The sequence below is a fragment of the Mustela nigripes genome, chromosome 13 (assembly GCF_022355385.1).
Source record: "Mustela nigripes isolate SB6536 chromosome 13, MUSNIG.SB6536, whole genome shotgun sequence".
In the NCBI taxonomy this organism is placed as follows: domain Eukaryota; kingdom Metazoa; phylum Chordata; class Mammalia; order Carnivora; family Mustelidae; genus Mustela; species Mustela nigripes.
In genome coordinates this window covers 61,200,036-61,215,508 of record NC_081569.1, presented here as the reverse complement: position 1 = coordinate 61,215,508, position 15,473 = coordinate 61,200,036, and the positions used below count along the sequence as shown (strand labels likewise).

Here is a 15,473-nt window from a genome sequence, read left to right as displayed (position 1 = left end):
GGCTGTTTATAAAAATTTTTTGTTGTTGGTTCAGAAAAACTCCAAACTAATAAAACTCCGAATTTTTACTTCCTCAAATGTATTCTCATAACTGGGCACAAATCTCCAATTTAGTACTGGTTACATGGTAGTACTTATGGATGGTTATTTACTTTGTGTCTGGAACACTTACTAGACTGTGAGCTTCTTGAGGGCAGAAACCATCTTATGTATATTTGTAATCTCATTAAGTGGTGCTCCCTCTCCCCTAACCATGTGTGATTTGTGGGGCTTTTTCTTTGTTTTTTTTCCTGAAGGTTTGGCATAGAAATGGTGCCCTTAGTTCAAAATGAACAAGAGGTCTTGGATTTGGATGGGGAGCCTGATCTGTCCAATCTAGAAGGATTCCAGTGGGAAGGCATTTCCATTTCTTCATCTCCTGGCCTGGCCAGGAAGCGAAGCCTCTCTGAGAGCAGCGTGATCATGGACAGAGCTCCTTCCGTATATAGCTTCTTCAGTGAGGAAGGTACAGGTAAAGAAAATGAGCCCCAGCAGATTTTTTCACCTAGTAACTCATTGAGGGCTTCCCAGAGTCAGACAACAAACATGGGCCTTAAGCAGGAAGTGACACCTGTGGCTGCCTCGCTCAGAACAGGTGAAAGGGCTGACAATGTCGCGAGTCCTAGGCGACATAGTGCGCAGTTGTCTTCTGACCGGATGATACCTTTGATGCACTTGGCCAAAGACCTGAACAGCCAGGAGAGTTCTACGCCATCTTCAGAGAACCAGAATACCCAGGAGAGTAATGGAGAAGGAAACTCGTTATCATCAAATACATCCTCAGCCCTCGGAATCTCCAGTTTGGCAGACGCAGCCACAGACAGTAGCTGTACCTCTGGGGCCGAACAGAACGACGGCCAGAGTGTGAGGAAGAAGCGAAGAGCCACTGGCGTGAGTATGATTGCCCATGCTGGTTGTAGGGCATTTCATGGGGTGACTTGGCTGTTATAGAAAAGATTTAACTGTTTAATTTTCTCTGGGTAGCTGGGCTCCCTCTGCTTCCTACTCTGACATAGGTTTGTGAGGCTCCTACTTTCATGTTCTTACCCTGTTTGTGTCTTTCACTGAGTAATTCTACTAAGTGAGATGTCATCAAATATGAATGTACAGTACTAGGAAAATATGAAGTCATCTCTAAAACTAGTCTCCAAACCGGTGATTCTTTGTATCACCTGACTAAGGAGTAAGCCACGTCTTCAGCTGTAACTCTGTTTTCACCATGCATTCTGAACTGCTGCTCAAGAAAGGCACTCTAGTGTTGCATTCGTAGGCCGTGAATGCTTGTTAGACCCAGGACTGTCGGGCTCAATGCTAAGGTAGTTTTCATACTACTAGAGTGTGTCCATGTGAACAGAGTCTTAGAAATATTTTTAGGCTCTGTTACTCCGTGTTTTGTACCTCACCTACCCAGCTTGGCCCTTTCAAAAGCCATTCCTTAACTGACACCACTTCTCTTCTGTCGTCTCTGTCGCTAATGCGGCCTAACCCTTTCTGAAAAGAACCCTTTCTGAAAAGAAGAAAGTTATTGGTAGTGATATAGTCTGGAATGTGACCCTGGAAGAAAATGGGCTATGTCCTTTATTTTTTATTTATTTTTATTTTTAAATTTTATTTGTATTTTTTCACCTTCCATTTTTTATGTTTGCATTTTTTTCCATTTTTAAAATTTAAATTCAGCTAATTAATGTGTAATGTATTTTTGGTTTCAGAAGTAGAGGTCAGTGATTCATTGGTCTTACATAATACCCAGTGCTCATTACATCACTGCCCTCCTTAATTAAGGGGCTGAGGTAGTAAAGCACAGTAGTTAAGGGCTTGGCTTGTAGACCTGGGCTCAAATCCCACTTTGCTTTGCTCCTTTGAGTTGAGCACTGTAGTGATATTGTTGAATGAAAGTTTGTACTGTAACGAAGCTCATATCTAGGGGCTTGTCATGTAGACTGTGTAGCTTTTTGTTGTAAAGATTCTGTTGCGAAGATTTCCTAGTAAAGTAGGAACTGCCACAGTGAAATGAGGTATATGTATTATTGGCTTTGTCCATACTTCTAACTATACCATGTTTTACCAATGTGAAATGCTTTGTCTTAGCCCCAGTGCTTCACCACCTCTAGGATGCTAGGAAAGTGCTTGACCTCAGGTTCTGTTCTGGGGTTTGTTTATTTGTTTGCTTTTTTTAATTAATTAATTAATTAATTAATTTGACAGAGAGAGATCACAAGTAGGCAGAGAGGCAGGCAGAGAGAGAGAGAGAGGAGGAAGCAGGCTCCCTGCTGAGCAGAGAGCCCGATGCGGGACTCGATCCCAGGATCCTGAGATCATGACCTGAGCCGAAGGCAGCGGCTTAACCCACTGAGCCACCCAGGTGCCCCTGTTTGTTTGTTTTTAAAATTTTAATTGATTTGGGGTACCTGGGTAGCTCAGTGGGTTAAAGCCTCTACCTTCGGCTCAGGTCATGGTCTCAGGGTCCTGGGATCGAGCCCCACATCAGGCTCTCTGCTCAGTGGGGAGCCTGCTTCTCCCTCTCTCTGCCTGCATCTCTGTCTACTTGTGATCTCTCTCTGTGTCAAATAAATAAATAAAATCTTTTTTAAAAAAAGATTTAAAAAAAGATTCTAATTGATTTAAAGGAGGGAGGGAGGGGGAGAGAGCTCAAGCTTACGCACAAGCAGCAGGGACAGAGGAGAGGGAGAGAGAATGCCCGGGCAGGCTCTATGCTCAGCACAGAGCCTGATGCAGGACTCAGTGTCACAACACCGAGATCATGACCTGAGCTGAAACTTGGAGTTGGACCCCTAACCAACTGTGCCACCCAGGTACCTGTTTTATTTAGTTTTTAAATCATGTACATTCAGCTAATATTTGAGTTCAGACCTTGTGCATGAGATTCCTAGTGACCTGTTAGAGATGGTAGCAATAATGAAGAATATTGTATAATGGTCTTAGAATTGATTGTTTTTTTCCCTTCCTGGGTAATGGCCTGTACACATTTAATATTACTCAGTTTTCTTTCTCTTCTCAGGATGGATCTTCTCCCGAACTCCCAAGTCTTGAAAGAAAAAACAAAAGAAGGAAAATCAAAGGAAAGAAAGGTATAGTGTGAAAGATTCTGACAGAAATTGTTCTTATAGCAATTCAGCCTTTTTACACCTTGACACAGAGTATAGCTTGTGGTTATCAAACACTTATCCCCCATTTATTATTATTTTTTGACATTTTTGTTGTCCTGATTAAGGGCATAGAAAAGTTTGATTTTCTACCATATTTAGTTACAGCTATAGGAGAAATATTTGATGCCACATAGACCCATAACTTAATTGAGTTCAGTATAAAGTCAGAAAGTCTCATTGGTCTTTTTCAGTGATGGTGAGGAATAGGCCATTTAGTAAAGATATTGTCTTCTCTTGGTAGTTTATAGCCATTTCTCTCAATTTCCATTTCTGAGATATATTTGTTGCTTCTCTTACTTGAATTGAGGGAAGTTGTTAGAGTCGCTCTCTCATGATAGACTTCTATGATACTTGCTTTTCCTAACTCTGAACCCTTTCTGGTGTAAGGGCTAGTGTGGAAAGTAATTGGATGAACCTTGGGTGGTTGGATGTGATGGATAAGGTAGGATTCGAGCACAACCCCAATTTCTGGCTGAGACATCTTTGGGGATGTTGGTATCATTTGTAAAGCTAGGAAAGTCCATGAGAGGAACAAGTTGAAGGTAGAGGAAGATGACAAGTTCCCTTTTGAATTCTTTGAGTGAAAGGATCTTAGAGACACCTCAGTAAAGATATCAAGGTAATAGTTGGGTATGTGGATCTGGAGTTTAGGGTAGAGGTCTTGATTTTCTGAACGGGAAGAAGACAAACATTAAGATGACAAATACATACACGTGGTAGGACAGTTTACTTAAAGTAATTTAAATGAACTCTTTTGAAGCTATATTTTCTTCAGGACATTTTCTCTAATAAAGCGAACTATTTTATGTTAGCTAAGAGACGAGAAAAATATGAATTGGAAAGAGAGTGGAAGCCATTCACATCTGGAGTGTAACCTAAGCAAAAACCATAGTGAAGAGGGTGGTAGATAAAGGAAAAATGGGAAATGAAAGGTACAACAGTTGCTTTGCCTGGGGCAAAGATTTCACTTGGGAGGGAAGTGGCCGAAGATGGTGATAAGGTAAGATGGTACTATGTCTCGGCACACTTGAACCTATGAGTTACCTCCATCTTACCAATTCTCACTTTTGGGTTGGCTCTGACATCATTCTTGACTATGTGACATGTGAGATTGGATGAGTCTCCAGTGACCTATTGGAGAGAAAATAAAAGTTTCTCCTAGAGAATTGCTGTAGTTCTACCTTCTGAGGAGCTGTCTTAACTAAGAAAAAAATCTCCAGTATTAAACTGAGCCTTATGGTTTCTCTTGGCAGAACGTTCTCAGGTTGACCAGCTGCTGAATATTTCTTTAAGGGAGGAAGAACTGAGCAGATCACTGCAGTGCATGGATAACAACCTTCTGCAAGCCCGGGCAGCCCTGCAGTCGGCATATGTTGAAGTTCAGAGGCTTCTGATGCTCAAGCAGCAGGTAACAGCTGATGGAACATTTAATGAGAACAGATCATCTCTAAAGTTGGATTTCAAAATGCTTAACCAGTTACTTTATTTTTAGATAACTATGGAGATGAGTGCACTGAGGACCCATAGAATACAGATTCTGCAGGGATTACAAGGTATTTGGAGAGCATCTGATGGATTGGATCCTTTGTAGCTTATTTCTTCGTTGTCTATACAGGGGTATTGAAGTAGTCATGGAAAGGTCGTATGTTTTCTCTCCTGTCTCCTTGCTTTTGGGGTGATTGTATACCCCCAAAATGCTTAGCAGCGGGGGCAGTATGTCACAGAAAGATCCTTGGATTAGGAATCAAAAGACCTGGGTTCAGATCTTGGCTCTTCTATTAGTAACTATATGACTTTGGGTAAGTCACTTAAAATTTAAAAATGGAATACTAATGCCTGTTCTGCCTGTGTCCCTGTTGGTCGTATAGATTTTATGACAACATATTTCAAAGAATTATCAGGGACTTCAGAATTCTCTTGTAATGTTTAGAAATACAAATTGGCTCTGAAATGAGTGATTTTTCAGAAAACATTTTTGCATTTGTATGTATGTATGTTTCCTGTTCTAGAAACATATGAACCTTCTGAGCGCCCAGACCAGGTTCCTTATAGCCTTCCACGAGAGCAAAGGAACAGTAGATCTCAAACATCTGCTGATGCCACACTGCTGCCTACTCCCTTTTTCCCAGTTTTTCTGGAGCCTCCATCTTCCCACATGTCTCCGTCGTCCACCGGAGTCCCTCTCCAAGTAACCACATCTCCTCCTTTCCAAGCCCATGGCAGTGTTCCTGCTCCAGACTCCTCAATTCAGATTAAACAAGAACCCATGTCTCCTGAACATGACGAGGGTGTGAATGCTGTGTCACAAGACTCTGCTGGCAATGTGTCCAAGGAATTACCACAAGCTAATAGTATGTAAGCTTTTCTGTGGGTTAAGGGCAACCCGGAAGTGGGTCTAGGGCAGTTTTAGGTCAGTGATGTAGTCATATTTGCCCCATTAAAACGGAAGTTGCTAGAATTAATTTTTCTTGATTTCCTTCATTTAGGGAGGATTGCCTATTTATTTTTGAGAAAGAGAGAGAGTGCGCTTGTGGTGGGGGAGACGTAGAGGGAGAGAGAGAATCTTTTTTTTTTTTTAAGATTTTATTTATTTATTTGACAGAGAGATCACAAGATCACAAGTAGGCAGAAAGGCAGGCAGAGAGAGAGGGACGAAGCAGGCTCCCTGCTGAGCAGAGAGCCCCATGCGGGGCTTGATCCCAGGACTCTGAGACCATGACCTGAGCCGAAGGCAGAGGCTTTAACCCACTGAACCACCCAGGTGCCCCAAGGAGAGAGAAAGAGAATCTTAAACAGGCTCCATGTCCAGTGCAGAGTCTGACTTGGGGGTTGAGCTCATAACTGTGAGATCAGTACCTGAGCTGAAATCAAGAGTCTGTCACTCAACTGACTGAGCCACCAGGTGTTTCTACGATGATTATTTAAACATCAGTAATTTTTCCTCAATATCTCTTAATCTGGGATTACTAAACTTACTTTGCATTAGCACCTAAAAAGTTCCATAATGAGGATTGGTGCAGAATTATTTTTTTCGTGAGATGAATGGAGTTGAAGTTATTCAGTCAACTTCCTAGATAAGCTATATCCTCTGAATTTCTTGGCACTTATCTTTACCATTTAAAGGCAAGGCAGGTTTAATATAAGCCTGAGAGAAAGGTGCTCATGATGAAAGGCAGAGGACACTGGAGTTGGAATCATGAACAGGAACTTGAGTGGTTTTGAGAAATAGCCAGTTTTTACTCTTTTCATAAACTACACCTGCCTGGTCACCATTTGAGAACAACTTCTAAGCTATTCTTAACGTTACCTGAAGTTTGTGTAATTGTGATGGTGCTATATTGACAGTTCACAAATAAACTGGCACTGTGTGATCTGAATGGAAAAAGTCTGAAGAATTACCCTAGATTTTCCTACCTGTTATAACACTAATCTAGGTATCTATCTTGAATGTATATTATCTTTTATCTGAAATTTTGCTGCCGTTGTGTGAGTAGTATTCAATATTTTTTTTAAAAAATTGGCAAAGAAGTATTATAGTGACTTTTTAAGCCAAGATTTTTAAAAATGTCTTTTATTAGATTTCTTCCTCTGCAAAATAATTTAAGTTCACTGTAAAAAAGTTTGAAGACTGGGCACCTGGGTGTCTCAGATGGTTAAGCATCTGCCTTCAGCTTAGGTCATGGTCCCAGATCCTAGGATTGAGTCCCGCATTGGGCTCCCTGTTCCAGAGGAAGCCTGTTTCTCCCTCTACCTCTCTCTCTTTCTTTGTCTCTCATGAATAAATAAATATATTCTTAAAAAAAAACAAAAGATGTAAGAATAAAAATTAGGTGTTATTTTGTTATATATTTTTTCAGTCCTAAATTATAAATGTTTGTGTGTTTATCCATAGACTTTATACAAAAGGAAAATCATAGTCTGTTATAACCTTCTTTCTACTTGATTTCTCATGATCATTTTCCTGTGTCATAAAAATAATTCATCTGAAATACTTTATGTCTGTGATTATTTCATCAGTTTAAATTCCTCCACATGAAATAACTAAGTCAAAGAAAATAGACATTTTTAAGTCAGCGGACTTTTTAATTACTGTTATGTAGCCACACTGGCTGATGTACTGGTAAAATAGCATCGTGAAAACATCTGAGAAATTAAGCCTAGCCGAGTAGATATTTAAATGTCTACCAAGAATAAAACATGATGTTAAATATGTGAACGTGTCAAACAAGAAAGAAAAGAGATTGGTAGAAACAGTCTGTGCTCATAAAGAGTTGGGTTTTTTTTTTGTTCCATGAAGAGTTTTTATTTGGTATAAGAAAGACATGCATGTTAATTGTGAGATCAGTGCAGGGCCAAGTGTAGTAAGTGCTATCATAGAAGTTTCTGTAGGTTATGGGAAGCTGAGAGGTGAGATAACTGCTTTAACAATTGTAGCTTTGTTCACATATCACTGAAAGGTCATTATTTGGTAGAGATTCAATCGTTGATAAATAATGGCAGTTTATAATGATAAACAGCAGACACAAAAGAAGATGCAATAATTTTTTTTCCTTCTCAATTCAGGCGAGAACAGTGACAGTTGTTCAGTCTATCCAGTCATCACTGCAACATTGTCCTTGTCAGAGGTCACAGAAAGTTTCCATGAGCCCAGCCAAGAACTGAAGTTTTCCACGGAGCAAGGAAATACCAGGAACAGAGGAAATGCGCCCTCTCCCCAACCAACTGATCTTCCAGGCATTAATAAAGAAGATGAAGAGCCAGTTAAAGGCAACAGCGGGTCTGAGGCCTGTACCAGTTCTTTTCCAAGATTGTCGTTTGTTTCTGAAACCCCTGTAGAGAGGGAGCCCCACTCTCCAGCTGACCAGCCTGAGCAACAGGCAGAGTCTACCTTGACATCGGCTGAAACTCGGGGAAACAAGAAAAAGAAGAAACTTAGGAAGAAGAAAACACTTCGGGCTGCTCATGTTCCTGAGAACAGTGACACTGAACAGGATGTATTTACTGCTAAACCTGTAAGGAAAGTAAAGACTGGAAAGTCAACTAAAGGGGGGAAGGTGACAACCTCCACCTGGGAAGATAGCAGAACTGGCCCAGAACAAGAGAGTGTCAGGGATGAACCAGATAGTGACTCATCTCTGGAAGTCCTAGAGATTCCTAACCCTCAGTTGGAAGTGGTGGCCATTGATTCTTCTGAATCTGGAGAAGAGAAACCAGACAGCCCATCTAAAAAGGATATTTGGAACTCCACAGAGCAAAACTCCTTAGAAACGTCTCGTTCTGGCTGTGATGAAGTTAGCTCTACCAGTGAGATTGGCACTCGTTATAAAGATGGTATCCCTGTAAGGTGAGGATGTTGTGCTGGTCCAGTCAGAACAGCTTTTACCCTTATTCGTTTCTTAAAAGATAGAACTTTTGATTATGAATCACTGTTTAAATGAATTAGATGAAAAGGAAATCAATAGAGATTCTGGGTATGGAAGAATCAAACCTTGCCAGTGGAGATTTTCTGCTTTCTCATGTGTGTTGTAAATATTTACTGTACTTACATTTCCTTTCATATAGAAATTTCAGGTGGAAAAACTGATCGCTTCTATCACTGCTGTGTTGCCCATTTTATGTCAGGAAAATTTAAGTTTTACGGCCTCCTATTCACAGGTGCTAAAAAGATGTTTGCTGTTATTTTGTAGTGTGGCAGAAACTCAGACCGTGATCTCCTCCATAAAAAGCTCAAAGAACTCTTCAGGTATTGGTTATTCAGCTTCATTTAAATTAGCCACAGAAAAAGAGGCTTGTAGATATTAGAGCCAGGGTTTTAGTAAGCCTATAGAGTGGGGTTGGGGGGATGATTGTCAGCAAGAGGATTGCTTTGACCAGCAATTATGGTATCTGTAAATCCTAAATCCGGCCTTTGTAGTTTCTTATTCCCATCTGTTGTATCTGTTCAGCTAATGACTATTAAGGTTTCATTGCCTCCCTGGGGTTTTTGCTTTGAGAAGGAACTGCATAAAGAATGATGCCTTGGGGCGCCTGGGTGGCTCAGTGGGTTAAGCCTCTGCCTTTGGCTCAGGTCGTGACCTCTGCTCGGCAGGGAGCCTGCTTCCTCCTCTCTCTCTGCCTGCCTCTCTGCCTACTTGTGATCTCTGTCTGTCAAATAAATAAAATCTTAAAAAAAAAAAGAAGAAGAAGAATGCCTTATTCAACAGAACAACTTGGCAGCAGAAGAGAGGATATGGAGAGAAATTTGGTACTTTCCAGGTTCACTCAAAAAATAAGTATCTATCTTTTCTCCTATGTGAGAGCCCTTCTCTGCCTTCTCTTGTTATAAAGTCTTCATAATGAAGATCATTAATGAAAAATGTGTTTTGCTAGGGGAACTAAGTTTTAAGGAGAATCCAGGGACCACTAAAACCTGTAATGGTTTTGATTTTTTAGTATCTTTTCAGACAAAAGCAGGCACGTCTCTGAAACATACTCTTATTTTCCAGAAATATCTTCCGAGCCAGGAGATGATGATGAGCCCACAGAAGGGAACTTTGAGGGGCACCAAGCCGCAGTGAATGCAATTCAGATATTTGGGAACTTACTGTATACCTGTTCAGCAGATAAAACTGTCCGAGCTTATAATCTGGTGGTGAGTTGATAAATCAATTGGAATGTTTTTGCAGGACTCCAGGGCACACACTCCTAGACAGTAGGGGAATCCATTTTCTGTCCAAAGATGAGGTGAGTTTTAGACTAGCTGTAGATGAGGTTGATGCCATGGCTTAGCAGGGTCACTGGGGACTTAGCTTCTTCCTGTCTGTCCATTCTGCTTTTTCTGGTGTTACCTCTTTCTAAAGCTAGTTCTCTTCCTGCTCACAGACAGATTTCAGAAGGCCCTGGGGTTTCTTTTTCCTCCCATCGCTGTAAAAATGGGTCCTATGCTTGACCATGAACAGCTGATTGGCCAGCAGTAGGGCTTGGCCATTCAGGTTCTGGTCCTGGTGTTGCCAATGAGGTCCTTCATGTCGCTGCTACATAATAGGTTAGAATGAGTATCAGGGAAGTACTAGAGGAGGCATTTTTCCTCACAGTTGATTAATTGTGCCAAGTTATTAAGGAGAGCAACAGTGTTCTTGTACCCAACACTTAGTGTAATCTGATGCTCGTTTTTCTCAGTTTTCATAGAATGAACTTTCCATAGAATGAGTTTTTAATTTGGTATGTGTCAAACTAATTTTTCTTATCAAAGGTGATAGCCAAGAAGCTTTAGGAATAATTCATTGTCTGAACAGACACCATGAAAGTATTTGAAATTGCTGAAGTCTTGAAAGTCAAAAGGTTAGATAATGGACCATGAAATGTGTTCGCTCTAGGCAACAGGTGTCTAGGTTCCATTAAGCTAGTGATGGGAAGCGGCAACAGGGGAGACAGAAGGAAGGAAGCAGTGGTACCAGGAAATAGGATTGTAACATTTGGGGGATTGGCTCTAATTCTAAATTGCAAGATCAATGTATGTATGCACATTCTAAGTAAGTCTCCATCTTTGCACAAAGGTAACATTTAGGATGCTCCCCTGTGAAACCATCCCTGGACCACTGCAGCCTGTGATGGCACGGGACAAATCTCTGAATGTTGTGGAACTTTCTAGTGTTCCAAGATTCATTATTTACTGATGAAATGCAGGAACTTATTTGGGAAATCAGCTGCAGTTTGGATTTGTCAGATCTTTGGTCCTAAGTTGGAGAACTTTGCCCCAGGCATTCATTAAAATTCTGATCTCTCTTACAGCAGATCGCTCTAAGTATTTTTGGAATGGCTCAGATAACATAGAGTTGCAGGTACTTAGTTCATGTGACTGTTTACTGGGCATTTAGTAAACAGGTATTTACGGAGCACCCTTCGTATACCAGGCACTAACCGAGGCACTAAGGATACAGCAGCAAACTGTGTGTTTTGGCATTTTTGCTGTTGTGTAGAAAACGTGTTCTCTAACGCTTATGTATCCACAAGTAATGATCTGATACGTGCTTGACTTTAGAGTCGGAAGTGCATTGGTGTCTTTGAGGGGCACGTCTCCAAAGTGAACTGCCTCCTGGTTACCCAGATCTCCGGGAAGAATGCTGCTCTTTACACTGGTTCCAGTGACCATACCATTCGCTGCTATAATGTCAAGGTGAGTGAGTCCAGAGAAATCAGAAATGATCATATTAAGCTGCTTTGGCTGTTATTTACTAGGCAGAGTACAGACAGATGGTTGATTCTGCCCACTTTCTTTGGCACAGACATACCTCAAAGATACTGCAGGTTGGGTTCCAGACCACTGCAGTGAGGTGTGAACATCATAATAAAACGAGTCAAAGGAATTTTTTGGTTTCCCGGTGAACATAAAAGTTACGTTGATGCTATATTCTGTGAGGTGTGCAGTGGCATTTTATCTGGAAAGACAGTGTATGTACCTTAATTAAGAAATACTTTTTTCTCTCCTCCGCAGAGAAGGGAAAAGAAGGAAAAATAAAAAAGAAGAAAAAGAATACTTTATTGCTAAACAAATGTTAGCCATCATCTGCATTTTCAGCGACCTGTAGTCTTTTTGCTGGTGGGAGGTTCTGCCTCAGTGTTGGTGGCCCCTGACAGATGTGGGGGTGGTTGCGGCAATTTCTTAAAATAAGACCACAGTTGGGACGCCTGGGTGGCTCAGTTGGTTAAGCAGCTGCCTTTGGCTCAGGTCATGATCCCAGCGTCCTGGGATCGAGTCCCGCATTGGGCTCCTTGCTCAGCGGGGAGCCTGCTTCTCCCTCTGCCTCTGCCTGCCATTCTGTCTGCCTGTGCTCACTCTCTCCCCCTCTCTCTCTCTGATAAATAAATAAAATCTTTAAAAAAAAAATAAATAAGACCACAGTGAAGTTTGCCTCCATAATCAATTCTTCCTTTCATGAACCACTTCTCTATTGCTTGTAGTGCTGTTTGATAGCGTTTAGCCCCCAGGAGAACTTCTTTCAAAATTGGAGTCCATCCTCTCAAACCCTGCCGCTGCTTTATCAACTGAGTTTACAGAATGTTGTTATTAATCTTGTTGTACCTTTCTGTTAGAGTTTGTGGGTGACTAGATGCTTGTCAGCAACCACTAATATCTCAAAAGGACTCTTCTTTTTTTACTACATTATATATCTGATTGCCCTATAAAAACTATGAAAAGATCTCACGTGAGTTAACCAGAGGCAACATGAATTTTAACATTTGGGCATATTTACTGGCTTTTTCCTTTTTTTCACAGATTTTTTTTTTTTTTAAGATTTTATTTATTTATTTGACAGAGAGAGATCACAAGTAGGCAGAGACGCAGGCAGAGAGAGAGAGGAGGAAGCAGGCTCCCTGCTGAGCAGAGAGCCCGATGCGGGACTCAATCCCAGGACCCTGAGATCATGACCTGAGCCGAAGGCTGTGGTTTAACCCACTGAGCCACCCAGGCGCCCTTATTTCACAGTTTTATACGTGGCATTTATATTTGTAATTTTATGGGAGAAAATTGAGTAATTTCGGAGACTGACTCTTTATAAAAGAAGGTTGGGAAAAGAGGTCAAAAGCTTTGACAGCCTATAGCTTTTTTTTCTTTTTTATTTTAACTTTACTTTCTCAGTATTCCAAGATTCATTATTTATGCATCACCGGCCTATAGCTTTTATCACCGTACCCACAGCTTGTCCATCCTTTGAACCATCATGACTTTAACATCTGTTTCCAGTCCTGTCTAAAAGCTATACTTGGGCCTTTCATTGGTTAGTGTCATTCAGTAACAAATCTTGAGTGCTCACTGTCTTACTAGCAACAGGGCCAGATTACCTAGGTAACTAGAATTGCTAGTATAACCCAGATCGGGGAATTCATGGAAATCATTTCTTGAAAGTGAGATCAAACAGTACTCATTTAACCTGGATATGCATTAGAATTAGTAAAGAAAAATTTTAAAAAAGATTTTATTTATTTATTTGACAGACAGAGATCACAAGTAGGTAGAGAGGCAGGCAGAGAGGGAGAAGCAGACTCTCTGCTGAGCAGAGAGCCCAGTGCGGGGCTCAATCCCAGGACCCTGAGACCACAACCCGAGCCAAAGGCAGAGGCTTAACCCCCTGAGCCACCCAGGCACCCCAAGAAACTTTTTTTTAAATGCACATTCCAGAGCCTACTGAATTAGAATCTCATGGATTGAGGAAGAAGCTTGGGGTTCTATATATTTTTAAAGCTGCTCAGCTAATTATGGATCAGCCATCCTGGCACTGGTTTGAAGGAGGTGTGTGGGAACTATTGAAGTAGACAATCAATTACAGGCAAGCACATACATGATTAATAAAAGTGTCAAATATACAACTTTAATCTTTATTTTCCTTTTTAGATGTCAAAGGTAGCTTTACTTTTGGCTACTTCATTTAAAAGTTTAAGGCCCAGTTCTTTTTTTTTTTTTTTTCTTAATTTTATTTATTTTTTTGACAGACAGAGATCACAAGTAGGCAGAGAGGCAGGCAGAGAGTGGAGGAAGCAGACTCCCTGCTGAGCAGAGAGCCCAGTGTGGGGCTTGATCCCAGCACCGTGGGATCATGACCTGAGCTAAAGGCAAAGGCTTAACCCACTGAGCCACCCAGGTGCCCCTAAGGCCCAGTTTTTAGCGCCCTTTGAAGAATTTCTACATTCCAAATTAAGAGCACGAGTGACATTATTAGAGTCAATATTTGTTTATAGCTTGAGGGTCTTTGGCCAAGTCCAAGATAGTCTTCTACAAGATAGAGGGTGCTACATTTTCTTCCTCACAAAAATCATTTCACACTCTGCTGTAAGGATTGCTTTCACATTTTATTTGCTGTTAACCTCTGCTGATTAGGTGTTGTCTACTTTTGTCAGACTCGAGAGTGTGTGGAACACTTACAGCTGGAAGACCGGGTTCTCTGCCTCCACAGTCGATGGCGAATCCTCTATGCAGGACTGGCAAATGGCACTGTGGTCACCTTCAACATCAAGGTCAGTGTCTGGCGGGAGAACACTAGAAAGTAGTGTGTGTGTGGAAAGAAGGAGAAGGCAGACATTTTCCTGTTTTCTTGTGTGAGAAAACAACAGAATGAGCTGCTACTCAAAAACTGTTATCTTCTGGTGTAAGTGAAACAAGATCCTTCATTCTGCCTGCTCAGGCCTAAGTGTGCCAGGACCATAAGGTAGCTCTACTAAATTAAACCAAGCCTGATGATTTGGGGCCAAATAATGAGTCATAGGTTAAACTAGTCTATCTCATTTTAAGAATGACACCATGAAAAATAAGCTTAAATTCTTTTGAATATGACATTGATGTGGTTTGGAACTGATTTAGGGTTTCATGAGGATAACCTATTCTATAATGTGAATCCAGTCATAGGTTTGCCTTTTGTTCATGTGGCCTCATTCTTTCCTAATCCAAACGTAAATTCATTTGTTGAGCAAACCTTTACTGAACATTTGTTACGTGCTAGGCCTCAGGTTAAAGCTTAGGAAGCGAGGAGGGACAAGTTCTTGATAGCCCTGTGTGCTTTATTAATGTAGGTGGACTTCCATCTTGTGGGCTTTAAAGTAAGAGAGATATGATCCGATTTGTATTTTAGAGAAAGTCATCCTGTAGTTGATGATAGGAAAGTACTGGTACTAGTAGAGGCAGGAAGACCATTTAGGAGGCTCTGTCGTAGAAGATGATGTGAACGGTCAGTCTAAGAATGAAGAGAAGAGAATGGATAAAAGATAGAAGAGGTCGAGTTGATGGGTTTGGTTACTAATGAGTTGTAGCTCTGTATCCCAAGGTCATCTGGTCATCTTTTTTTTTTTTTTTTTTTGAAAGTGAGTACGTGAGTGTGCTGATGCAGTAGGCTGGCAGAGGGAGAGGGAGAGAGAAAATCTTAAACAGGCTCCATGCATGGAGTTGGACATGGAACTGTATCTCACGACCCTGAGATCATGTCCTCAGTTGAAATCAAGAGTCAGGTGCCTCACCGACTGTGCCACCCAGGTGCCTCATGGTCATCTTTTGACAGCATGTTATGGTGTTTATTGTGTTATGTCCAATTACAGTATCATTCATATGTTAGGAATACCTACCAACTCTCCTTCCACATGTGAGCTGGAACCACTGCTTATAAGGGATACAATAAAATATCTCATGGCCTCTGCCTTTAAGAAGCTTAAAATCAGGGGCGCCTGGGTGGCTCAGTGGGTTAAAGCCTCTGCCTTCAGCTCAGGTCATGATCCCAGAGTCCTGGGATCGAGCCCCACATC

General features: G+C 41.2%; 1 protein-coding gene across 2 annotated transcripts in view; it reads left to right on the top strand.

Annotated features, from left to right (window-relative positions):
• Window positions 1–15,473, top strand: part of ZNF106 (zinc finger protein 106) — a 70,414-nt gene that overhangs the window by 42,959 nt on the left and 11,982 nt on the right. The window contains exons 6-15 of one of the 2 annotated variants that reach the window (XM_059372622.1): window positions 297–930; window positions 3,059–3,128; window positions 4,460–4,614; window positions 4,699–4,759; window positions 5,420–5,557; window positions 7,770–8,550; window positions 8,894–8,949; window positions 9,692–9,837; window positions 11,227–11,361; window positions 14,082–14,198. In XM_059372622.1, coding sequence (XP_059228605.1) covers window positions 297–930; window positions 3,059–3,128; window positions 4,460–4,614; window positions 4,699–4,759; window positions 5,420–5,557; window positions 7,770–8,550; window positions 8,894–8,949; window positions 9,692–9,837; window positions 11,227–11,361; window positions 14,082–14,198 — 2,293 coding nt within the window. Of the gene's footprint in view, window positions 1–296; window positions 931–3,058; window positions 3,129–4,459; window positions 4,615–4,698; window positions 4,760–5,215; window positions 5,558–7,769; window positions 8,551–8,893; window positions 8,950–9,691; window positions 9,838–11,226; window positions 11,362–14,081; window positions 14,199–15,473 lie in introns of both variants that reach the window. The other variant, XM_059372621.1, reaches the window with a different exon arrangement.